Source organism: Hyla sarda, chromosome 3 (genome assembly GCF_029499605.1).
Source record: "Hyla sarda isolate aHylSar1 chromosome 3, aHylSar1.hap1, whole genome shotgun sequence".
NCBI classification, from domain to species: domain Eukaryota; kingdom Metazoa; phylum Chordata; class Amphibia; order Anura; family Hylidae; genus Hyla; species Hyla sarda.
This window is the reverse complement of record NC_079191.1, coordinates 370,388,638-370,414,865: the sequence shown is the minus strand read 5'-3', so window position 1 is coordinate 370,414,865 and position 26,228 is coordinate 370,388,638. Positions and strand designations below refer to the sequence as shown.

The window sequence follows — 26,228 nt, the reverse complement described above, 5'->3', positions numbered from 1 at the left end:
GGTGGCCATTTTGAAGTCAGCCATTTTGAATCCAACTTTTGCTTTTTCAATAGGAAGAGGGTCATGTGACACATCAAACTTATTGGGAATTTCACAAGAAAAACTATGATGTGCTTGGTTTTAAAATAACTTTATTCTTTTATGAGTTATTTACAAGTTTCTGACCACTTATAAAATGTGTTCAATGTGCTGCTCATTGTGTAGGATTGTCAATGCAACCCTCTTCTCCCACTCTTCACACACTGATAGCAACACCGCAGGAGAAATGCTAGCACAGGCTTACAGTATCCGTATACACTGCTATATACTACTATATACACCGCAGGAGAAATACTAGCACAGGCTTCCAGTATCCGTAGTTTCAGGTGCTGCACATCTCATATCTTCATAGCATAGACCATTGCCTTCAGATGACCCCAAAGATAAAAGTCTAAGGGGGTCAGATTGGGAGACCTTGGGGGCCATTCAACTGGCCCACGATGACAATCCACTTTCCAGGAAACTGTTCAACTAGGAATGCTCGGACCTGACACCCATAATGTAAGCAAGATGGTGACCACCACATTATGGGTGTCAGATCCAAGCATTCCTAGATGAACAGTTTCCTGGAAAGTGGATTGGTCGTCGTGGGCCAGTTGAATGGCCCTCAAGGTCTCCCGATCTGACCCCCTTAGACTTTGATCTTTGCACCTTAGCACCAAACAGCAGCCAGACAGAAAAGAATATGCTGTACTGCAATAATTCTAAGCATGAACGAATAACTTAAAGGCATTATCCAGTATTAGGGTACGTTCACATGCGCAGATTTTTTAGCGGGTTTTCCGCTGCATATTTGAAAGTGGACGGGCTCTTTTCGGCTGTCCGTAGCAGATTTTCCGCAGCGGAATTTTACGCTGTGGAAAATCCGCCACAGTCCCTACTGACTTCAATGGGGCTTGCGGCGGATTTTCCGCAGTATAGATTCCGCCGCGGACATCCGAGAAGAGCCCGACCACTTTCAAATACGCAGCGGAAAACCCGCTAAAAAATCTGCGCGTGTGAACGTAACCCTAAGAAAGACAAAGTTGATGTTTTTGTAAGAAATTAGCTCTGTTTTGCTATTGCTGGACTATTGTGGGCCTGGAGTGACAGCGGGGCTCAGTGTGTCATGAATTAGGGCACTTATAGGAAGCCAAAAAGGAAGAAAGGAAACACTTTTCCTCAGATATACAAGGCAAGCCCAATAAACCTATAGCAGAAACATTAGCATGAACAGCAGCTTTTCAAAATATACATGACTCAAGAGATGCTGAAAGATTTTAGAAGAGAAATAAAACCAAGAAATCTTTAAAAGAAGTCAACAGCAATAAAAAATAACTAGCTAAAGTCTAAGCTAAGTGACCGACCCGATACACAGCCTCTATGTAAGATTTTCTAAAATACTTCATACAAAATGTTATTTCCTTTATAGAAGTCATGGCTTATAAAAAAAGACCACTAGGGGTCCCCATATCCTCCAGAACATAATCCTGTCCGGTTGTACTGCATCTTTGTCCAGGCTGAAGAACAGGCAGGGACAAAGTTCAGTAAGTGAGGGCAGGACTAGCAGTTGCAGTACTGTACTGTACTGTACAGTTGCAGTACTGTACTGTCAGCAGACAGCAGTACTGTGCTCAATCCTGTCCTATCAGACTGCAGCATAAAAACAGAGAGGAGGGGGTTACAGAGCAGCCTGCAGAGATTGAATGAGAAGACACAGCACAGCAGACTAAGGGAGGAAGTGAATGCATGGTAAGTGAGGGCGGGCTCAGCGCTTGCCTCAGACACGCCCCTTCCTGAGCAGTGGATGTCAGAATGAATGAGTGGAGGGATTTGTGAGCCAAATATAGAAGTTAGACACGTAAAAAGACATGTAAAGCATCTGCATGACCTACTAAGTAACATATATAAGATTATTTTTTTTTTTTCTGTGATATGATAGGTAACCTTTAACACAACAAAAGCAGCATGAAAGACAATGCAAACACAGAAATACCAAAAAAGTCTTATTTTTCCATCCATAAATAGTATTCCATGAAGAAAACATTAAAACATGCCTAGATCTAATCATCAAAGTTTATTATCATAGGATCATGCCCAGTCTTTTTCAGGAAGGTAAGAAATTCATCTGGTGTTATGCCCATGGTTGCAGAATTGGTCATTGGATGGAAATAGACCTTCTCGTGACCTCCTTCCAAAAACTTAGAATCCAGAACAAACTTCACATCTCTTTTGTCATCGCAGAAGAGGGCGAGTGGGGTGGCACAGCCCTGACCCACTTTCAGTTTTTCAATCATTGACGCTTCATCTGCAAACCTGAGATTTCCGCTGCCAACATTCAGCTTCTTTGCAAGATCGTTGAGGTTCACTTGGCGGTCATGGAGCACAGTCACCAGCCACAGCCCTTTCTTCTTCTTATCTTTTAAGAATAGATTTTTACTATGTGCCCCTTTTAGATGCTGGACATGTGACATCATTTCCTCCACTGTAAAGACCTGTAAGACATAACTCAACCTCCTTACTGGAAAGAACATTTTTTTTGCACCTGGCGTAGAGTTAAAGGGGTACTCCGCCACTCAGCATATGGAACAAAATGTTCTGAACATTTAGAGCTGGGAGCTCACAACGTCATAGCCCCGCCCCCTCATGATGTCACGCCCCCTCAATACAAGTCTATGGGAGGGAGCGTGACAGCAGTCACGCACCCTCTCATAGACTTGCATTGAGGGGGCAGGGCGTGACACCGTAAGGGGGCTGGGTATGATGTCACAAGCTCCCGGCGCCGCCTCTACGGGTTCAGAACATTTTGTTTCAAACGCTGAGCGGCGGAGTACCCCTTTAAGTGTGTGGCACATGGAATGTCAAAGATGCGCCAAATGTATTATTTATTAAAGAGAGTAAAGAGAGAGTAAAACTAACCCCAAAATGTTCTTTAACTATATAAATAGCAAAAAGATCAAAAATGAAAGTGTTGGCCCTTCAAAAAATAATGAGGAAGAAATTATAAATAAGGATCAGGAAAAAGCAAATATATTAAACAAATTCTTCTCCACTGTATTCACCAAGGAAAATGAAATGCCAGGTGAAATACAGTGTGATAAGGTAAATTCCCCATTACAGGTCACCTGTCTAACCCAGGAAGAAGTACAGTGCCGCCTACAAAAAATCAAAATAGACAAATCACCAGGTCCAGATGGCATTCACCCCCGTGTTCTAAAGGAATTAAGTAATGTAATAGACAGACCCCTATTTTTTAATATTCAGGGACTCTATAGTAACAGGAACTGTTTCCCAGGACTGGCGCATGGCAAATGTGGTACCAATATTTAAAAAGGGATCAAAAGGTGACTCCGGGAATTATAAACCTGTTAGTTTAATCTCTGTTGTATGTAAATAGTTTGAGGGTTTTCTAAGAGATGCTATTTTGGAGTATCTTGATAAAAATAAATGTATGACTCCATATCAGCATGGCTTTATGAGGGATCGGTCCTATCTAACCTGATTAGCTTTTATGAGGAGGTGAGCTCCAGACTGGACCAGGGGCAATCGCTGGATATCGTATATATGGATTTTTCCAAAGCATTTGATACGGTGCCACATAAAAGGTTGGTGCATAAAATGAGAAGGATCGGGCTGGGGGACAATGTGTGTAAGTGGGTAATTAAAGGGGTTCTCTGGTGCTTAAACATCTTATCCCCTATCCAAAGGATAGGGGATAAGATGCCTGATCGCGGGAGTCCTGCAGCTGGGGACGCCCCTCAATGCAAGCCTATGGGAGGGGGATAGCTATCACGTCCCCTCCCGTAGGCTTGCATTGCGGGGCGAAGCGTGACGTCACACGCCGGCGCAGACGTGATGTCACACGCCGGCCGCCCTGTAGTCGCCGGTAATCAGTCCCGGAGCGAACACGCTCCGGGGACTGATTACAAACGGGGTGCCGCGTGCATGATCCCGGGGGTCCCCAGCTGCGGGACTCCTGCGATCAGGCATCTTATCCCCTATCCTTTGGATAGCTGTCACGCCCCCTCCCATTGGCTTGCATTGAGGGGCGGAGCGTGACGTCACATGGGGGCGAAGGCGTGACATCACACGCCGTCGGCCCTGTGGTCGCCGGTAATCAGACCTGGAGCGAACACGCTCCGGGGACTGATTACAAACGGGGTGCCGCATACAAGATCATGGGGGTCCCCAGCGGCAGGACTCCCGCGATCAGGCATCTTATCCCCTATCCTTTGGATAGGGGATAAGATGTCTAAGCACCGGAGAACCCCTTTAAAAGGATAAGGGATAAGATGTTAGATTGCGGGGATCCCGCCGCTGGGGACCCCCCGCAATCGCTGCCGCAGCACCCCGGTCATCCATGCATGGAGCGAACTTCGCTCCGTGCCGGATGACTGGCAACTACAGTCTATGGAAGGGGGCGTGACGGCTAGTACGTAGCCATCACGCTTCCTCCCATAGACATGAATGGAGAGGGGGGCCTGACGTCACAAACACCGTAGCTCCACACTTTCGTGTTTCGGACGCCGCTGCTGAAGGGACTGAGATAATGGGGGTCTGGGGGTCCCTAGCAGCGGGACCCCGCGATATAACATTTTATCCCCTATCCTTTAGATAGAAGATAAGATGTTTTGCGCCGGAGTACCCCTTTAAATGCAATCTGTCAGCTATACTTCACGTTCCTGCTGACAGGGTTAGATACCTTTAACCCCTTAAGGACGCAGCCCTTTTTCACCTTAAGAACTGAGCCCTTTTTCGCAATTCTGACCACCGTCACTTTACAAATTAATAACGCGAAAACGCTTTTACCGAATATTCTGATTCTGAGATTGTTTTTTCGTGACATATTCTACTTTATTTTGGTGGTAAATTTTCGGCGTTAATTGCATCCTTTTTTGGTGAAAAATCCCAAAATTTCATGAAAATATTGAAAATTTTGCATTTTTCTAAATTTGAAGCTCTCTAATTGTAAGGAATATGGATATTCCAAATACATTTTATTTTTCTTCACAAATACAATGTGTCCACTTTATGTTGGCATCATAAAATGGACATATTTTTGCTTTTTGAAAAAATTAGAGGGCTTCAAAGTAGAGCAGCAATTTTCAAAAATGTCATGAAAATTGCTAAATCTGAAGGGACAGATGTTACAGAACTACAACTCCCAGCATGCCTGGGCAGTCGAGGCATGCTGAGAGTTGTAGTTTGGCAACATCTGGAGGGCTACTGTTTGGGCACCACTGTAACAGTGGTCTCCAAACTGTGGCCCTTCAGATGTTGCAAAACTACAACTCCCAGCATGCCCAGACAGCCTTTGGCTCTCTGGGCATGCTGGGAGTTGCAGTTTGGCCCCCCTAGTGGTTGCCACAGTAAAGATCGATTTACTTTCACTTTCAATTCCCCCCCTCCCCACACTGTCGATTCCCTACCTGATCAGGATCCTGCAGGCTCCAGCGAAGATCCCAGGTCCCCAGGCATCTTCTCCTGCAGGTACGGCCTCCATCTTCTTCCCAGAGCCCCTCGACATCCAGGGGCGGGCAGAACGGGGGTTGCCATGGCAACCCCCTGTCCTGCACTGCCATTGGTCAGAACTCCGTTCTGAGTAATGGCAGGGGATAGGAGTAGATCGCAGCTTTGCGATCTCACTCCAATCCTTTAGGCTGATTGGGGTTGTTGCTGACAACTCCGATCAGCCCTATTTTCCGGGTGATCGGGTCACCAGAGACCCGATCAGCCCGGAATTGGAGAAAATCGCATGTCTGAATTGACATGCGATTTACTCCGATCGCCGACATGGGGGGGTCTCAGGACCCCCCTGGGCGATGTGCCAGGGTGCCTGCTGAATGATTTCAGCAGGCATCCGGCTCCGGTCCCCAACCGGCTAGCGGTGGGGACCGGATTTCCCACGGGCGTATGGATACGCCCTCGGTCCTTAAGGACTCGGAATGCAGGGCGTATCCATACGCCCTGTGTCCTGAAGAGGTTAAAGGGGTACTTCACGTTCGATTGTGGGGGTCCCACCACTGTGGACCCCTGCAATCTTGGCTGCAGCACCGCAGACATCCAGTGCACGGAGCGAACTTCGCTCTGGGCCAGATGACTGGCAACGCAGGGCAGAGGCTCGTGACGTCACGGCCCCGTCCGCTCGTGATCTCACAGCCATGCCCCCTCAATGCAAGTCCATAGATTGCATTGAGGGGGCGTGGCCGTGTTGTCACGAGTGGGACGGGCCCGAGACGTCACTTGCCTCCGGCGCTGCACCCGACGCTCTAAACGAATGTCGGATGCAGCAGGGAAATAGCGGGGATTCCAAGTGGTGGAACCCCCGTGTTCAGACATCTTATCACCTATCTTTTGAATAGTGGATAAGATGGATAAGAACCTTTTAGGGGGTTCTGACAACTTCTAACATGTTGTTCAGACATATCAAAAGTTTTGATAGCACAAAACTGAGGCCGGCTGCTATCACAAGTTATAAGCCAAGAAAGTATGTAGCATTATGGTCAACTTTCTGGACAGTAGAATTTGAGGCGCGTGCTGACGCAAACTTGTAACTAGCCGTCACAGTTGCCCTCATTTACCTAAGCTAAAACCGACTAGTTTTTGGTCGGGTTTGTCCAAGTTATTTTGGCGCATATGGAGAGATTTAGCATTGCCTTCCTGACATTTTATTAGCTGAAAATTTGCACAAAATTTTTGCGCAGTTAGTTTTTATGCAAAAATGTTGTGCAATTTCAAAATAGACAACTTTGGCAAAAGTGACAGTGAGATGCCGTGCCTTATTCTTGACTATATTGTAGTGGACGATATTTATTAACTGCATCTTTTTTAAAAAGGCGCAAATATATTGCTCTAACGTTAAAAAAAAAAAAAAAAAAAAACACAACTTCATTCCACCTCTGCCTTGCCTTGGAAAATGACATCCTACAACAAGTTCTGAGGTGATTTTTCATTAGTGCAAAATTTATCAAAGTTTGTGCGCGGTTTTTATCGTTTGGCTCACAGAAGCCAAAAACACAGCAAAAAAAAAGTCTGTGAAGCCACTGCACACATGCCTGCGCCAGTGTGTGACCGTGCCCCCCAGGAAAATCCGACAAACCTGACATTGCATTGTGAAAAGCCGAAAAGGGGGCATGGTAAGTCACAAAGGGGGTGTGGTCGGCACAAAAAGGGGTGTGGGTTCACAACCTGACCTATTTACTATTGAGTTCACAGAAAATCCTGAAATTTCTACCTAGAAAAAGCTAATTGGAAAATTTTCGCAACTTGTAAATCTGTGAATCCCCATAGTAAATAGATAAGTAAAAACCCAACAATCTTGGTAAATGAGGGGCAGTGTGTATCAGGAGCGAGTATGAGAAAAACTTTTGACATGTCTGAGCAATACTTTAATTTAAAAAAATAGATAAATAAAAAAGCAAAAATACAAGCAAACAAAAAATAAAAACTGTTTCTAAGTATGCTCTCCATATTCCTCTATCTGTCTTATCTAATCTATCTGTATAAAAATAACCATATTTAAAAGATGGGGAACAGAAGAAAGACAAAAAAAGGGGAGCTCTCCCGTATGTCGTCGTGCAATAAAAGGATGGGACCCACCACCTCACCTAATGTACTGTACCGACCTGCTGGTAGGATGCAACAGTGTAGGTCCTAACACTGTGGAAGGTGTGGATGGAGGTTGGTCGGTGCTGTATGCGGCTCTATCTCCCCTATCTGTGTCTTAGGGTACGGAATAATTGACGGAGAATGGGTAGATGAAAGGTGGGGAATTTTGGTAGAGCGCTCCTGCTGTCAAGGACGGACTCAGAATGCCACGGTTGCACAGGACAAATTTATTGAAATATTTTAGGACAACGCGTTTTGGCGCTCACATGCGCCTTCATCAGGTCCACAAAAGGGTAAGATGGGTGCGTCCTGAGGTGCCGGCTGTGCTGGAGTGGCTATATAGCCACTCCAGCACAGGCGGCACCTCAGGACGCACCCAACTTACCCTTTTGTGGACCTGATGAAGGCGCACGTGAGCGCCGAAACGCGTTGTCCTAAAATATTTCAATAAATTTGTCCGCGTTTTGGCGCTCACATGCGCCTTCATCAGGTCCACAAAAGGGTAAGTTGGGTGCGTCCTGAGGTGCCGGCTGTGCTGGAGTGGCTATATAGCCACTCCAGCACAGCCGGCACCTCAGGACGCACCCAACTTACCCTTTTGTGGACCTGATGAAGGCGCATGTGAGTGCCGAAACGCGTTGTCCTAAAATATTTCAATAAATTTGTCCTGTGCAACCGTGGCATTCTGAGTCCGTCCTTGACAGCAGGAGCGCTCTACCAAAATTTCCCACCTTTCATCTACCCATTCTCCATATTGAAAAGAGACACAAATATAAAAAAGGATTTTAGCAGTATTGCTAAATATATAATAAATATCTATAGTGGAAAAGCATGTTAATTAATTAATTTATTTATTTTTTAATATAACCTTTATCTCACATGAAAAATATTTTTCCAATAACCAAAACAGGGAAAACCTTGTAGCTTCAGCTGGTTGAAATAACCTGTGTAATCTATAGACAGCTGTACAGTGCACACCTAAGAACCGCCACTAGAGGGCAGCTCTATAAATCATTGTAAACTCCGTAAATCCTATACATGGACAATAGAAACCCCGCAATATAAGAGCTCCAGCGCCATCTGGTGGCAACATGAATAAGATAACGTGGCACATACCAGGGAAGCTCCAGCCCCCTCCACGTGTAATGGACTGGTCCTCTATATGACATGATTCCGGGGCCTGTCTACAGTATGTACAGTGACCTACCCCCCCAGCCCTCGCCTACCTCAGGGTGCTCCACACACTCCGGCTGGATACCCAGCTCCTGGAGGTACTGCTGCAGCTCATCCCGCAGAGAGGACGACATATTGTCACTCTGCTGCCCTCTACTGTCCACTTATGGGCGTGGTCACCAATATTTTTTTCACACCAAAAACTTTATTATACAGTACAATTACTAGACAAAAAGAATCTTGTATGTAGTCTATATACCGGAGAACTCCTCACAGAGGACAGTCCTTAAACTCCAGACAAGCTCAATGTAGGAGATTTATCAAAACCTGTGTAGAGGAAAAGTTGCTAAGTTGCAACCAATCAGATTGCTGCTTTAATTTTTAAAAAGGCCTTTGAAAAGTGAAAGAAGCAATCTGATTGGTTGCTAGGGGCACCTGGGCAACTTTTCCTCTGGAGAGGTTTTGATAAATCTCCCCCAATATCCTTAAAACATGTCAGTCTTATAAAGTAATATGAAAAATCTAAAGTAGGTAAACGAAAAATTCCTAATGAAACTGCGCATTTCAGAAAACACCTTTTCCTAGATCTATTAACAAGAAAATCAATAAATAAGTAAAACACCCCACTGGTCACAAATTCTCTGAAGATCAACCTGTTCCTGTTACCCTTTAACCCCTTAAGGACCGGGGTTTTTGCATTTTTGCCCTTTCATTTTTTCCTCCTTACCTTTAAAAAAATCATAACTCTTTCAATTTTGCATGTAAAATTCCATATGTGGCTTTTTTTTTGCGCCACCAATTCTACTTTGTAATGACATCAGTCATTTTACCCAAATATCTACGACGAAATGGAAAAAAAATCATTGTGTGACAAAATTGAAGAAAAAACACAATTTTGTAAATTTTGGGGGCTTCTGTTTCTACGCAGTAAATTTTTCTGTAAAAATGACACCTTTTGTTTATTGTGTAGGTCCACACGATTAAAATGATACCCTACTTATATAGTTTTGATTTTGTCGTACTTCTGGAAAAAATCATAACTACATGCAGGAAAATGTATACGTTTAAAATTGTCATCTTCTGATTTTTTTTTGCGTGTACGCCATTGACCGTGCGGTTTAATTAACGATATATTTTTATAATTCAGACATTTCCCCACGCGGCGATACCACATATGTTTATTTTTATTTACATTGTTTTTTTTTTTTTTTTTAAATGGAAAAGAGGGGTGATTCAAACTTTTATTAGGGAAGGGGTTAAATGATCTTTATTAACACTTTTTTTCACTTTTTTTTTGCAATGTTATAGCTCCCATAAGGGACTATAACACTGCACACACTGATCTTTTACACTGATCAATGATTTCTCATAGGAAACCATTGATCAATGATTCTGCCGCTTGACTGCTCATGCCTGGATCTCAGGCACTGAGCAGTCATTTGGTGATCGGACAGCGAGGAGGCAGGTAGGGGACCCTCCTCATCTCCTACAGCTGTTCATGATTTCACCGCGGTGGTCTCAAACAGCCCACTGAGCTAGCCGGGGGTAGTTTAGTTTCACTTTAGACATGTTTGGTGTTTTTGTGTTTTTTCTGGCGTTTTTACCTTTGTGTGGAATTTTCCTTTTTTGCCCCTTTGACATTTTTTCAAAATGGGTTGGGTACCAAAAAAAAAAAAGGCTGCAGTAGGGATGGAAGGCTAGGATTCCACTGAGTTTTTGCACTGCGTTTTGGTGTTTTGTGTTTTTTCTGGCGTTTTTACCTTTGTGTGAAATTTGACTTTTTTGGCCCCTTTGGCGTTTTTTTTTAAATTGGTTGGGTACCAAAAAAAATCAAATAAAAAAAAAAAGGATGCAGTAGGGATGGAAAAAAATGTATTTAACAATTTTTTTTTATAACAAAATTTTTATAAATTTTTAATAAAGTGTGTGTTTCTCTTTTTTTTCTCTCTACTTTTAACATTTTTTAGGTAGTACTTCTATTCCCAGCATGGAACAGACTGTTCCATGATGGGAGTAGTAGTACCTGTAGTAATATACATATTGCCCCGGGTGTCACTCCTGACACCCGATGCGATCGTCCATAATATAGTAGAGATGCAGAGAGGCTCTATACAGCGCTCGCACCTCTGCACTATACTCCGGGCCGGCCAGTGATGTGAATAGAAATTCACTCATTCATATTTTCCACCCAGAGTGGGGATTGGCCGGATGGATGCAGCCAATCACAGCTCTCAGAGGGAAATATGAATGAGTGATGTTCTATTCATATCACTGGCTGGTTTGAGGTGGAAACCTGCGGTGGAAAGCTACACACTAATATAACTCAGCCCTGGTTGGGAAACCCTAGCATACTCACACATAACAGGGACTACAACTCCCAGCATGTCATTCAGGAATCCCCCCACCCATCCCCCCCCTTCACACATAGAAATCATTCCCAGTCCGAGATTTATTCCCCAGCCCCTGCAGTCTATAAATCCCCAGCCCGTGCGCTTTGTAATCCTCCTGTTCCATTCAGTGAATGCAGAGCAGGGGGAGGGGAGATGAGGGAGACGTGTACATCCTCTCTCCCCTGCTCTGTGTTCTTTCTCCCGTGCAGACCTGTGTCCTCCAAAGGCAGAGCAGGGAGAGGGCATACACCTCCTCTCTCCCCCTGCTCTGCCTTCGCTCCCCCCAGCTCTAGCTTCGGAAATCTTTGGAGAGCTGAGGGGAGGAGCGGATGCAAGTCTGCACGGGGTGCAAATTTCCATCTCACACTGGCCGGAGTATAGTGCAGAGATGCGGAGCGCAGGGGAAAGCCACTCCGCATCTCTGCAATAGATAGGACGATTGCATCGGGTGTCAGGAGAGACACCCGCTGGGACCTGTCCTTAACTGCAGGTACTACTACTCCCTGGGAGCTGTAGTATCTGCATTAATTGACAGATCTCAGTGAGTGTAACTTCTGACACCTCTTGCGATCTGTCTATAAATGCAGGTACTACAACTCCCAGCATGGAGCAGAGTGGGCTCCCTGTTGGGAGCTGTAGTACCTGCAGTTAAGGAAAAATCACAGTGGATGTCACTCCTGACACCCGCTGTGATCCTCCTGTATAATGTATAGATGCGGCCGCTCTTCTATGGTCCACTGCACTGACGTATATATACTCCTATTCATATTTCCCACAGAGAGTTGTGATAGGCTGGAACCATCTGGCCAATCACAGCTCTCTGCGGGAAATATGAATAGGTGTATATATACTGCAGTGCAGGGGACCATAGAAGAGTAGCCGCCCGCATCTATTCATTATACAGAAGGATCGCAACAGACCTGGGCGATCTGTCAATTAGTACATGTACTACTACTCCCATCATGGAACAGTGTGTTCCATGCTGGGAGTAGTAGGACTACCTAAAAAATATAAATAAAAAAAGTGGAAAACACTTTTTTTTTATTATTGTTGGCTAAATTTTTAGTGACTTGCCCCCCCACATAAATTGATCCACTAATAGTGGAATGGCATCTTTCGGGACCCATTGTGGAAATAGTGGAATGGCAGCCTAATAGTGAATGGCATCTGTTGGGACCCATTGTTTCCTGTTGAACCCGGTCAAAAATAACGTCCATTAAAGCAAAAAAAAAAAGTGCCTGACGGACGTTTGGGGCAGTGTGAAAGGGGCCTTATATAGATTTGATATTGTTTAGCTTTTTTCAAAAAATTATAACTATTTATATGAAAATTAGCATGTTTAAAATTGTCCTCTTCTGACCCCTCTAACTTTTTTATTTTTGAGGGCTAATTTTTTCATCACGGGAGTTGTAGTTTAGAAACAGCGAGACTTCAGCTATTGCTAAATTACAACTTATATATTTCCCAGACAGCCAAAGGCTTAGCAACAATGGGCCCTTGGGCGTAGGCGGTAACAGGCTGGTGTTATTTAGGCTGGGGAGGGCCAGTAACAATGGTCCTCACCCACCCTGGTAACATCAGGCTGTTGCTGCTTGGTTGGTATCTGGCTGAGAACAAAAATACGAATAACCCCCACATGTTTTTTGCATAAATAATTAAACAACTTTGTGGGGTTCCCCCTATTTTCATTCTCAGCCAGATACCAGCTAAACAGCAACAGCCTGAAGTTACCAGGGTGGGCAAGGACCATTGTTACTGGTCCTCCCTGGCCTAAATAATGCCAACCTAACGCCTAGGAGCGCCATTTTTGATGCTCCAGGCCTGTTGGTACTGGCTCTTCCAGGGACCTGTGGTGGTGGGTATCGGGATAATAATTGGGGGTTAGCGCTAGCTGTTTTTGTGGTTAGCGCTAAGCCCTGGCTTAGTAATGGATTCTGTCTATAAGACTGCTTCAACTACTAAGCCTGTAAAGTAAATTTAAACAAAAAAAAACACAACACTTTTTAAAAACGTTTAATTCTGAAAAACACTCCCCCACAAGCCCTTTTTAGCCATTTTATTAGCAGATGAATGCTAAGGGCAGCATGGTGGCTCAGTGGTTAGCACTTCTGCCTTGCAGTGCTGGGGACTTGGGTTCAAATCCCACTAAGGACAACAATAAATAAAGTGTAATTATAATAACGTCAGCAGAGAGAACTGTGCTCGTGATGTCATCAGAGAGCATTCCAAAAAGAAAAGAATTTCCTCTGTAGTATTCAGCAGCTAATAAGTACAGGAAGGATTAAGATTCTTTAATAGAAGTAATTTACAAATATGTTTAACTTTCTGCCACCAATTGATTTAAAAAAAAAAAGGTTTTCACCGGCGTACCCCTTTAAAATACTGAGGATTCATTACGTGTGACCCTACCTTAAAGGAGATTTCTGCGATGGGATAAGGTTTTCTATCCCAGAGATCACCTTTAGGGTAGGGCCACACATAACGAATAAGTGTCAGTGGATAAGTATCAGATTGTGGTGGTGGTGGGGGTCTGGACCACTCTCCCATCAGGATCTCTTTCTGAATGAGGCATGTCGACCAATGAACAAAGCAATGCATTGCTATGGCAGAGCCGGAGCGCTGCACTCGGAAATCTCTGGCTCCCCCATAGAGCTGCATATATGGGGCGTGTCGGCCACATCTTCGCAGGGAGTCTCAGCAGTCGGACCCCCCCCCCCACTCCGAGAGCTGACACTTATCATCTATGTTTTTCTATACCGGAGTACTCCTTCATCTAACCGATTAAGCACGCAGGGTGTAAGGGTATGCTCTTACATCCTGGTACTTAACCCCTTAAGGACACAGCCCTTTTTCACCTTAAGGACTGAGCCCTTTTTCGCAATTCTGACCACCGTCGCTTTACGAATTAATAACTCGAAAACACTTTTACTGAATATTCTGATTCTGAGATAGTTTTTGTGTGACATATTCTACTTTATTTTGTTGGTAAATTTTTGCCGTTAGTTGCATCCTTTTTTGGTGAAAAATCCGCAAATTTCATGAAAATTTAGCATTTTTCTAACTTTGAAGCTCTCTACTTGTAAGGAAAATGGATATTCCAAACAAATTTTATTTTTATTCACAAATACAATATGTCCACTTTATGTTGGCATCATAAAATGGACATATTTTTGCTTTTTGAAAAAAATTAGAGGGCTTCAAAATAGAGCAGCAATTTTCAAAAATTTCATGAAAATTGCAAAATCTGAAGGGACAGATGTTACAGAACTACAACTCCCAGCATGCCTGGGCAGTCTAGCCATGCTGAGAGTTGTAGTTTGGCAACATTTGGAGGGCTACCATTTTGGCACCACTGTAACAGTGGTCTCCAAACTGTGGCCCTTCAGATGTTGCAAAACTACAACTCCCAGCATGCCCAGACAGCCTTTGTCCCTGACAGCTCCGATCATCCCTATTTTCCGGGTGATCGGGTCACCAGAGACCCGATCAGCCCGGAATAGCAGAAAATCGCATGTCTGAATTGACATGCGATTTTCGGCGATTGCCGACATGGGAGGGGGGGGGGGGGGGAACCCTTTAGATGCCACATTCAAAGTTGATTGCAATGTCTGAAATGTTATGAAAACGATCCTGGCAGCTCAGCTTAGAGGAATGTTGGGAGGTCTCTCACCTGCCTCCTCGCCGTCCAATCAGTGCTCTGATGTCCCCATCAAGGCTCTGCAGGCTAGAGCAGCAGAGCACCAATAACACTGATCAATGCTGTTCTATGGGCAACATTGATCAGTGCATGCAATCTAACAATCTGTATGCGGAAAAAAAAATCATAGGGGTCAGAAGAGGACAATTTTAAACATACAAATTTTGGTGCATGTCATTAAGTAGTAAAATAAAATAAAACATAAATTGGGTATTTATTTTAATCGTATGGACCTACAGAATAAAAATAATGTGTAATTTATACCAAAAAGTACACTGCGTAGAAACGGAAGTCCCCAAAAGTGACAAAATTGCTTTTTTTTTAATTTCACCTCACTAATAATTTTTTTTTGCCACAGATTGTTATAAAATAAGTGATTTCATTACAAAGTACAATTGGGGATGCAAAAAACAAGCCCTTATATGGGTCTGCAGGTGCAAAATTTAAAGTTATGATTTTTACAAGGGGAGGAGGAAAAAACTAAAGTGCAAAAAATGAAATTTGGCCAGGTCCTTAAAGGATACCTCCGGGATGTACAAATGATCCCCTATCTTGAAGGACATCTGTAGTGCAATATAACTTATCCCCTATCTGAAGGACAGGGGATAAGTTATAGATCACGGGGGGTCCGAGCGCTGGGATCTCCTGGACGGGGCCGCAGCAGTATGCTGGAAAGGGGGCGTTCCCTCCCCGCATGGCGCGACGTCGACACGCCCCCTCCATGTACCCCATAGAGATACATGGAGGGGGCATGTCTGCCGCGGCTTTCTGCAGGGGACGAAACTTCACTTCCTGCAGACTGCCGCGGCCCCGTCCAGGAGATCCCGGGGTGCCCCCACGCGATCTATAACTTATTCCCTATCTTTTGAATAGGGGATAAGTTATTTTGCACTGTAATACTTCTTTAAAAATAGGAGATAAGTAGAGATGAGCGAATTTACAGTAAATTCGATTCGTCACAAACTTCTCGGCTCGGCAGTTGATATCTTATCCTGCATAAATTAGTTCAGCTTTCAGGTGTTCCGGTGGGCTGGAAAAGGTGGATACAGTCCTAGGAAAGAGTCTCCTAGGACTGTATCCACCTTTTCCAGCCCACGGGAGCACCTGAAAGCTGAACTCATTTATGCAGGAAAAGTCATCAACTGCCGATTGTAAATTCTGTAAATTCGCTCATCTCTAGAGATAAGTGTTAGATCGCGGGGGTCCGACCGCTGGGGGCCACCGTGATCTCCCGAACGGAGTCCCGGCTCCCTGCATGGAATGGGCATTTTCGACCACCCCCGGAAGCGGCGTCCGACATGCCCCCTCCATACAGTTCTATGGCAGAGCTGGAGCGCTGCTTTCTGCAATCTCCGGCTCTGCCATAGAACTGCATGGAGGGGCATGTCGGCCGCAGCTTCGTGCTGTTTCATGAAGGGAGCCGGGGCTCCGTTCGGGAGATCTCGGGGGGCCCCAGTGGTCAGACCCCCTGCAATCTAACACTTATCCCCTATCCTTAGGATGGGGGATAATTTGTACTTCCCGGAGTTCTCCTTTAAAGCCAAAATGGGCTGAGTGGTTAAGATACCATCAATAAGATATTCAGACGTGTACTGCGGCATAGCCATAAATAGACCAGGTGTTGTCTACTTGTAAACACATCTGATCGGTTTGGTGCTAGAATATATTATATTTGTGGGGCATAAAAATGCAGTAGACTGTGCGTTTCTGTTTCCCAAGTAAATTGCTGAGCGAACGCCTTTACATCTGGTCTAATAAAGCCTATGGCTACAATGCAATATGCTTGAATCATTTCTTAATAGTCCTTTGATGTATATGGAGGGTGAACAGCGAAAACATGATGAGAATGGGTGTGTGGAGGTGGGGGGGTTACAAGGAATCGCTTGTTTCCCAACTAGAGTGTCTCCAGCTGTTGCAAAACTACAATTTCCAGCTTGCCCGGACAGCCGAAGGCTGTCCGGGCATGCTGGAAGTTGTAGTTTTACAACAGCTGGAGGCTCCCTGGTTGGGAAACACTAATCTAAATGCAAAGCCTTTCTTTCTCAAGCCATAGGTCTGACAGTCACAGATAAGTCTCAGGCTCCACTAGTTATTTTACACTTTCACAATGGCTCGGCCATGAAACTGTATCAGGCTTATAAATCAGAACTACAGGGGTTCTTATTTCCTGAACTATAACGCGTGTAAGCCGCCATTTGTCCGAAGTCCTAGAACTGAAGACCCAGAGAGGAACTACCATATATTCCCCTAGCAAGCATTCATGCAATGACGTCATCGCAGCCCACCACCCTGTTCATTTGCATAGCATGTTTGATTGGTAGCCGACTATAAAATGGGCGTGGTCGGAGGCGTAGGCGCGAGTTCTTCTGGGTTACCGTATATCTTCATCACTTCCGGAACGCACCGTAATCATCTGTAACGGAGCGACAGAGTGCGGCGCTCTACCGGATTACACGGTACAGCCGCAAGGTACGTAACCGCACACCCACAAGACGTTCAGTTGCCGGTGCTCACTGCGGTCACCGGATCACGGCTGTTGCCTGACCTTGGCTTTTTTTTTTTTTTTTTTACTAGATTCAGCCTCAATAGGACCAGATAATAAAGCTGCCTTAGTCACGTGACTGCTGAGGTTCTTTTCTCTAGTAAAGTCACGTGATCATTATAAATAAAAATGTATTAATAGAAACTTTGCAGGGGAAATGTATAGAAGTACAATGCATGACCAACAGATATAGGAAACAGGGACCTGACCGTAAGGGTACGTTCACATTGCAGAAATTCCACAAGGGATTTATTTGCCAAATTTACGGCCGTTATTTTGTGACTGGCGATAGTAACGGGTGAATTAGTGCATTCAGTATTTCGCCCGTTCATTAGCCCGTCACAAAATACCGTTCGTTATTAATAACGGGCTATAACGGGTTAAAACGGCTATTAGAAATATCCCATAGACTATAATGGGATTTTCTAATAACCGTTAGTGATTTTGTACCGGCCGTATAACTGCCGATTTCCCCTCTTTTTATAACGGGCGTTCATAACGGTGCATTTTAGTGTGAAAGCAGCCTTACATCTTAACGTGTACCGAATGTTTTAAAAAAACACCTTTCACATTTTAACATGTCTTAGAGTAGTGTTTCCTAAGGCTGGAATTCCACTTGTTTTTTTATTTTTGGGAAAAACGCCAATTCTGCCGCATGGCACTTTTTCCACTTGGCATTTTTCAGTTTGGCATTTTTTAAAATCCTTTTGGCGTTTTTTCACTCTTATTTTTGACGTTTTCCAGGTCCTTGGCGGTTTTGCTAAATCACAGCATGTTGAGCCTATGGCGTTTTTTTTCCCCTGAAATTGTGGGGTTTTTCTTCCATAGAAGTCTATGGGTGTAAAAAAAAATGCCAAGAAAAACACCATGAAGGGCTTTTACTTTGGCGTTTTTGCAGGCGTTTTTTATTCTTTTTTGGACTTTAGCGATCCAAAAAAGTGATGGAGAAGCCTTTTTTAATAACATTTCGTAGGGTACCATTAAAAAAAAAATTAATAAAAAAAGATACAGTAGTGATGGAAAATATTGTATCTAACAAAATGTATCTTTTTTCTTACAAAATTTGTATATATTTTTAAACAGGGATCAATTTATGTGTGCGGGCAGGGACCTAAAAATGTAGCCGACAATAATAAAAATGTAGTGTGTGTGTGTGTGTGTTTTTCACTTCTTTTCTTAATTTTTTAGGTGGTACTACTACTGCCAGCATGGAACAATGGAACACACTGTTCCATGATGGGAGTAGTAGTACCTGCACTAATTGACAGATCGCCCATTGCGATCCTCTTGTATAATGTATAGATGCGCCTGGCCGCTCTTCTATGGTCCCCTGCACTGACATATATATACACATATTCATATTTCCTGCAGAGAGCTGTGATTGGCCAGATGGTTCCAGCCAATCACAACTCTCTGTGGGCAATATGAATAGGTGTATATATACGTCAGTGCAGGGGACCATAGAAGAGCGGCTGCATCTATACATTATACAGGAGGATCGCAGGGGTGTCAGGAGTGATCTTTCCTTAACTGCAGGTACTACAGCTCCCAACATGGAGCAGAGTGTGCTCCATGTTGGGAGTAGTAGTACCTGCAGTTAAGGACAGATCACAGCGGGTATCACTACTGACATCGGCTGTGATCGCCCTATCTATTGCAGAGATGCGGCTTTATACAGCGCTCGCTCGCATCTCTGCTCTGTACTCCGGACAGTGGTGTGAATAGAACATCACTCATTCATATTTCCCTATGAGAGCTGTGATTGGCTGCAACCATCCGACCAATCCACACTCTGGGCGGAAAATATGCATGAGTGATGTTCTATTCATACCACTGGATGGAGTATAGTGCAGAGATGTGAGCGCTGTATAGAGCCTCTCCGCATCTCTGCTATATTATGGACGATCGCATCGGGTGTCACGACTGTCTATTAGTACAGGTACTACTACTCCTATCATGGAACAGCCTGTTCCATGCTGGGAGTAGTAGTACTACCTAAAAAATAAAAAATGTAAAATAGAGAAAAAGAGTGAAAACACATACACTTTATTATAAATTAATTAAAAGTTCATTATAAAAACAAAACAAAACAAAAAAAAAAAAAGCCAAAGGGGCCAAAAATGCAATTTCAACTCAAAATGCAAAAACGCCAGAAAAAATGTCAGACGCAAGAAATTACACTGGCGTCTTTCCTGGCATTTTTTTCAGTGAAAAAAACGCTGGGGAAAAAAAAAACAAGTGGGATCCTAGCCTAAATAGGTTGCCTCTAGCTGTTGCAAAACAAAAACTCCCAGCAAGCCGCATCTCTGCAATAGATAGGGCGATCACAGCCGATGTCAGTAGTGATACCCGCTGTGATCTGTCCTTAACTGCAGGTACTACTACTCCCAACATGGAGCACACTCTGCTCCATGTTGGGAGCTGTAGTACCTGCAGTTAAGGAAAGATCACTCCTGACACCCCTGCGATCCTCCTGTATAATGTATAGATGCAGCCGCTCTTCTATGGTCCCCTGCACTGACGTATATATACACCTATTCATATTGCCCACAGAGAGTTGTGATTGGCTGGAACCATCTGGCCAATCACAGCTCTCTGCAGGAAATATGAATATGTATATATATATGTCAGTGCAGGGGACCATAGAAGAGCGGCCAGGCGCATCTATACATTATACAAGAGGATCGCAATGGGCGATCTGTCAATTAGTGCAGGTACTACTACTCCCATCATGGAACAAAAAAAAAAAAAAGCCAAAGGGGCCAAAAATGCAAAAACGCCAGAAAAAATGTCAGACGCAAGAAATTACACTGGCGTCTTTCCTGGCGTTTTTTTCAGTGTAAAAAACTCTGGGGAAAAAAAAACAAGTGGGATCCTAGCCTAAAGAGGTTGCCTCTAGCTGTTGCTAAACAAAAACTCCCAGCATGCCTGTCCAGGCATGCTGGGATTTCTAGTTTTGCAACAGCCACCCTGGTTCAAAAATACTGTCCTAGAGTCAAATCAAAATATTTGATCGGTTCAGACCCCCCACCCCCCAAAATAGAATAAGATGTGAGAAGTGCGCAGAAGTTAGTTTTGTCTTGGTCACATGGCACAGAGCCTAATGGTTGGTTGGTCTTCGATTGATCAAAACTTTTGATGTGTATTTATGACAAGTCAAACGTATTTTTAACTCCTTAAAGAGGTAGTGTGGGGAACTAAAGTTATCCATGATAGGGGATATGTGTCTGATCGTGGGAGGTCTGACGGCTGGGACCCCTGGTAATCTCCTGCACGGTACTGTACAAGTGTATCTCTGATATTACTGATCAGCGCTATGCCGTTGCATAGCACTGAACAATACTAGCCATCGAATGATTGCTATTAATAGTCATGTATATTTGATGAGTGTTGTTCTGGCCTCATCAACCCCACTTAGTGATTACTATCCGGCAAGATAATATAACAAGATAATCAAAATAATAATAGATAGTGCCTATGGCCCTCATAGGGCGTGGATAATTATAAGAGCATGTTTATCCAAGACTGGATGTAAACTTATGTAACATTGATATTCATAAATCCTGGGGTACACATACTCAGGTTTTTTATCGGCCTGTATTAGTACTCTTTTATATGGTGATGAGCTCACGTTTTTGGGGTGTGTTTTATCTTAGACACAAAATATAAGTCATGTTTTAGGCACTCTCTATTATTATTTTGATTATCTTGTTATGCTATTAATAGAGCCATAGAGCACTTAAAAAATTGGAAATGACTAATAAAAAAAAGTAAAAAAAAATATAAACAATGCCTCCTCTAATAATAATTTTAAATCACTCACATTTTTCCTATTTCATAAATAAAAAATGTAAAACAAAAAATAAAAATAAACATATTTGGTATCGCTGTGTGCTGAATTGTCTGAACTATTTAAATATAATGTTCATGGTCCCATATGGTGAATGGTGTAAACGTAAAAAAACAAACAAACACTAGAATTGCTGATTTTTTGTTACCTAATATACCAGAAAACAATGTATAAACATAGTAAAAAAAAGCTGCTTCATTTACTGTCTATGGGGCTTCCTATCAATCAGATATTCCATAAATTAGTTATAATCTTTTGAGAACCACTTTAAATGGGTAATCCCATCCCATACATTTATGTCATGTCCACTGGCTATATCATACACTATAGATGTGGCTACCACTTTCTCGGACCCCACCAATCTCTAGAATAAGATCACTCTAGTGCCATCTTTCCTTCGAATTGCATCAGGAGGTGGCTGAGATGACCAAAACAGTCAAGTGGACTTTTTAGGCATACCCTATGGGATGTATCATAATTGTTTGAGATGGGAATATACCTGTATGTCACAATTTGTGATGTATGTGAATGAAAACCTGAATTTAAAAAAATGATAATAATAATAATATCCCCGTACTATATATTTTCTGTGCACATTGTGAAAGTGTGCCCTGTACATCATAAATAAAGAGTGTGGTCAATTTCTAGATTTCTCTATATAAGGACACTCCACACAGTCCATATTGAAAAATGTGTCTTATTGATGGTTGTTGTTTTTCTTCTTCAAGGTTAAGACAAGTCCACTATGATGGAAACCTCGGCTGTTTTGTTGGAGTCAAAATCGTTGCCTGTCCACCTTATGAATGAAATGCACCAACTTCGTCTCCATGGCCACTTGTGTGATGTGACGGTAATAATAGAACATCAGGGGCTCAGAGTAGAGTTCACCGCTCACAAATCTGTCCTCGCTGCCTCCAGCAAGTACTTCAAGGAAGTATTTATGAATAATACTGCTACGGGAGGCGCCATTGTGTTGAATGAAATAACACCTAATGACTTCTCCTCATTCCTGGAGTTTGTGTACACAGCGAGGGTAGAGTTGTTTGAAGACCAAATCCAACGCATGATAGATATTGCAGACAGATTGCAATGCATTGACCTTACAGAAACTTGCATGCAACATAAAAAGCAGCTGGAGGACACTGTATGGTTGGACTTGCAAAATATTGTTGAATCCCAGGAGACAGAGGAGGATATGCAAGAACTGGAAAATTCTGTCCAGGAGATGGACACCAAGAACGAGGTTCCAGAAACTAGTAATGTCCCCAACTTCCCGAATTCGTCCGAAGGAAATAGTGAAAGTGACTTGTGTCCAGATTTAACCACAGCTGAAGAAAATCACAATGAAATAGAAAAAGATCCCTCAAAACTTCCAAACCCTAAATCTAGAAGATCCAGTGGCCGCTTATCCAGCAAAAAAGCTGTTGTTGAAATTCCTAAAAAAAAGTATACGCGTCGTCTGCGGGAGCAGCAAGATAGTGAAGAAGTCAGCTCCTTGTTGAACGGCATAGCAAATGAAGGCGGCTTGTGCAATGAAGAACCTACGGACGAGCAGACTGACTCTAGTATAAAAGCAGAAGATGATGAAGACAGTCCTGGTGAACTGGAGGAGAGCGATAAAAAGTCTAGTGAAGAAAGCAACACAACTGCGGAAGGTTTTATGTGCCGCATCTGTGGGGAAAACTTTAAAGAAGAAAAAAGTTACTTGAAACACTCCAAGCAGAATCATGGCGCTTCTGAAGAGGTTTATCTCTGTGAGATTTGCAGCCAGACTTTTGCGAATCGGTGCAATTTGAAAAGCCACCAGCGTCACGTGCACAGCAATGATCGGCAATTCCCTTGTGAACTTTGTGGAAAAAAGTTTAAGAGGAAGAAAGACATCAAGAGGCACATTTTACAGGTCCATGAAGGTGGAGGACAAAGACATTTCTGTAAACTGTGCGGGAAGGGGTTAAGCTCGAAGACTGCCTTGAGGCTCCATGAGAGAACGCATACTGGGGATAAACCCTTTGAATGCACCCAGTGCGATGCTAAGTTTTCCCAGACGTCTGCACTTAAAACACATATGAGGTAGGAAGTGACACCATAACAATGGAACACTAAGGGTACGTTTACACGAGCGGACCAACAACGTATTTGACGCTGCGAATCTGCTGCTGAAGGACCGCTGCATGGTGGCTTTAGATGTGCCTGCTCGGAGCGGCAATACGGCGCTACAAGCTGACACACTGCGATGTGCGAGTAGCAGCGCGCATACACAGTATACTCGCACATCGCGGCAGCTCTTGGCCTAGCTCATGGAGCAGGGGGAGTGGCTGCAATGTGTGCATAATGCCTTCCCGAGCAGGCACATGTAAAGCCACCATACAGCGGTCCTTTAGTGGTGGATCCGCAGCATAAAATACGCTGTGGGTCCGCTCGTGTGAATGTACCCTTAAATTTCTTTTACTCCCCAAAAGTTACATTTCTCTTTAAAGGGGTACTCCACTGGCCAGCGTTCGCAAGTAAATGTTCCGAACTGTGTTTTTGCGCTGCGGGGGTTGGCCACGCCCCTCATGACATCACTGCCACGCCCCTCAATGCAAGTCTATGGGAGGGGGCATGACGGCTGTCACTCCCCCTCTCATAGACTTGCATTGAGGGGGCATGACCGTGATGTCATGAGGGGCGTGGCCAACCCCCGCAGCGCAAAAAGAGCGTTCAGAACATTTACTTATGAACGTTGGCCAGTGGAGTACCCCTTTAAAGAGAAATGTAACTTTTGGGGAGTAAAAGAAATTTACAGCTGAGAATCTGTTGGGAGTTTTAAAAGTTCTTAATCTTTGTTCCGTTCAACATATCTTTCCAGGTCTTTCAGCTTAAGGCCCCATTTACATCATATTTCAGGGCATCTGGTGGTCTGTGTATCAGCGAAATGTCAAGGGGGAGGCCAGTATACAGCCTGACAAATTACAGGTGGGGTCATGAGTGAAATGGGCTGAGTCTAGTTGTGACTGCATTCGAAACATTCAAACCATTTCCCAAATGTACACTGCCTGTCTCGGACTTAAAAACATGGTCCAGGAAGTTTTTTGAGTCCTAAGTTTGTGCCATTAAAGAGGTTGTCCAGTCAAAAATAACTTATACCCTATTGATATGATAGGGGATAAGTGATCGCGATCAGACACTCATCCCCTTTCCACAGATAAGTTATATTTCACTGAACAACCCGTTAAAGTCTCCTGTCTGTTGGCAATATGTTGGGCTGTACGTTGGCTTCTCTTTTTTTACATTTTGCTGACACAACCTAACAGAACCCTCGAAATTGTGACGTGAAAGGGGCATACTTGTCATGTTACCGTCGCCTATTTATCTGACCATTGAGGCTCCCAATCAAGCAGTGGAATGTCCTCTTATTTGTAGTCCATAGGAAACCTTAAAACAGACAATTAAATATTGTAGTATATCTAATCCATTATTAAAGGGGTATTCCAGGCCAAAACTTTTTTTTATATATATTAACTGGCTCCGGAAAGTTAAACAGATTTGTAAATTACTTCTATTAAAAAATCTTAATCCTTCCAATAGTTATTAGCTACTGAAGTTGAGTTGTTGTTTTCTGTATAACTGCTCTCTGATGACTCACGTCCTGGGAGCTGTGCAGTTCCTATGGGGATATTCTCCCATCATGCACAGCTCCCGGGATGTGACATCATCATTGAGCAGTTAGACAGAAAACTTCAGAAGCAAATAACTATTGGAAGGATTAAATTTTTTTAATAGAAGTAATTTACAAATCTGTTTAACTTTCCAGTTGATATATATAAAAAAAGGTTTTGCCTGGAATACCCCTTTAAAGGGGTATGTTTTTCTAAAAATACTTAACAAAAAAAAAACCTGTACTTTCTTGCAGTCTCTGCCACGTTCCACTTCCTTTTGCTGCCTGATAGGTCAGAGTTTGGTCAGTAATTGGCAATGTGACGCTATGGGTCCCAGCTCAAGGAAGCAGGAAGCTTTTTAAAGCAGGCCCGAAGCGTGCATATACACAATGTGTGACCTTACCCTTAAAGGAGTAGTGTAGCTGTTTTTTTTTATTATCCCACTATGCCTAGGCTGCAAAAAGTAAAAAATAAATAAAAAATGTTTAACTCCCCTTCTGTTGCTCCCCATTGCGCTGATATAGCTCTTTGATTCCGTTCTTCTTCCGGCTTTCTTCTGCACGGATCGCCACACTGCGATCACAGTGATTTAACTATGATCAGCTATTAAAGGGGTTATGCAAGAATAGAAAACCAGAGCTAATTTCTTCAAAAACAGCACCACTCCTGTCCTCAGGTTGTGTGTGATATTACAACGTGTCTTAATTCAATGGGCACTGTCAGATTCAGAAACATTTTATATATTGTACATCCCATACAGCAGACTCATGGAGGAAGTGAATGCATAATGAGTTAGGGCGGGCTCAGTACTTGCCTCAGAATTGCTCCTTTCTGAGCAGTGGATGTCAAAATAAGTGAGCAGCAGATCAGAGGGATTTGTGAGCCAAATACAGAAGCTAGACACATAAAATACATGTCAAGCATCTGCATGACCTAGTGAGTAACAAATAGAAGCATTATTTTTTTTCTGTGATATGACGGCTACGCTCTAACTTTAACAGAACTGAGCTGTAATACCACATACAACCTGAGGACAGGTGGGGTGCTGTTTTTTAACCCCTTAAGGACCGTTTTTTTTTCCGTTTTTGCATTTTGGTTTTTTGCTCCTTGCCTTTAAAAAATCATAACTCTTTCAATTTTGCACCTAAAAATCCATATGATGGCTTATTTTTTGCGCCACCAATTCTACTTTGTAATGACATCAGTCATTTTGCCACAAAAATCTACGGTGAAACAGAAAAAAAAATCATTGTGCGACAAAATTGAAAAAAAAACCGCCGTTTTGTAACTTTTGGGGGCTTCCGTTTCTACG

General features: G+C 43.4%; 2 protein-coding genes across 6 annotated transcripts in view; one reads left to right on the top strand and one right to left on the bottom strand.

Moving 5' to 3' along the window:
• Positions 1 to 635: 635 nt before the first annotated feature.
• Positions 636 to 9,006, bottom strand: LOC130362781 (prolyl-tRNA synthetase associated domain-containing protein 1-like). Its single transcript, XM_056567794.1, has 2 exons — positions 8,853 to 9,006; positions 636 to 2,513 (listed from the first exon to the last, which is right to left on the bottom strand). Exons 1-2 carry the CDS (start codon positions 8,931 to 8,933, stop codon positions 2,082 to 2,084), a joined length of 513 nt encoding a protein of 170 aa, XP_056423769.1. The 5' UTR covers positions 8,934 to 9,006; the 3' UTR covers positions 636 to 2,081.
• GZF1 (GDNF inducible zinc finger protein 1) overlaps positions 8,765 to 26,228 on the top strand; it is a 31,613-nt gene continuing 14,149 nt past the window's right edge. The window contains exons 1-2 of one of the 5 annotated variants that reach the window (XM_056567791.1): positions 8,765 to 8,897; positions 22,007 to 23,348. In XM_056567791.1, the coding sequence (XP_056423766.1) occupies positions 22,024 to 23,348 (1,325 nt within the window). In that variant the 5' untranslated portion in view covers positions 8,765 to 8,897; positions 22,007 to 22,023. Of the gene's footprint in view, positions 8,898 to 17,198; positions 17,356 to 17,401; positions 17,645 to 22,006; positions 23,349 to 26,228 lie in introns of those variants that run through there. The other 4 variants (XM_056567788.1, XM_056567792.1, XM_056567793.1 and 1 more) reach the window with 4 other exon arrangements.

What these genes read in the sequence shown, in the direction of transcription:
- LOC130362781 (XM_056567794.1), bottom strand. Translation starts at nt 8,933, where the DNA reads ATGTCGTCCTCTCTGCGGGATGAGCTGCAGCAGTACCTCCAGGAGCTG. An exon ending in AGTGTGTGGAGCACCCTGAG is followed by an intron (nt 2,514 to 8,852) that starts GTAGGCGAGGGC and finishes TATGTCTTACAG; the next exon opens with GTCTTTACAGTGGAGGAAAT.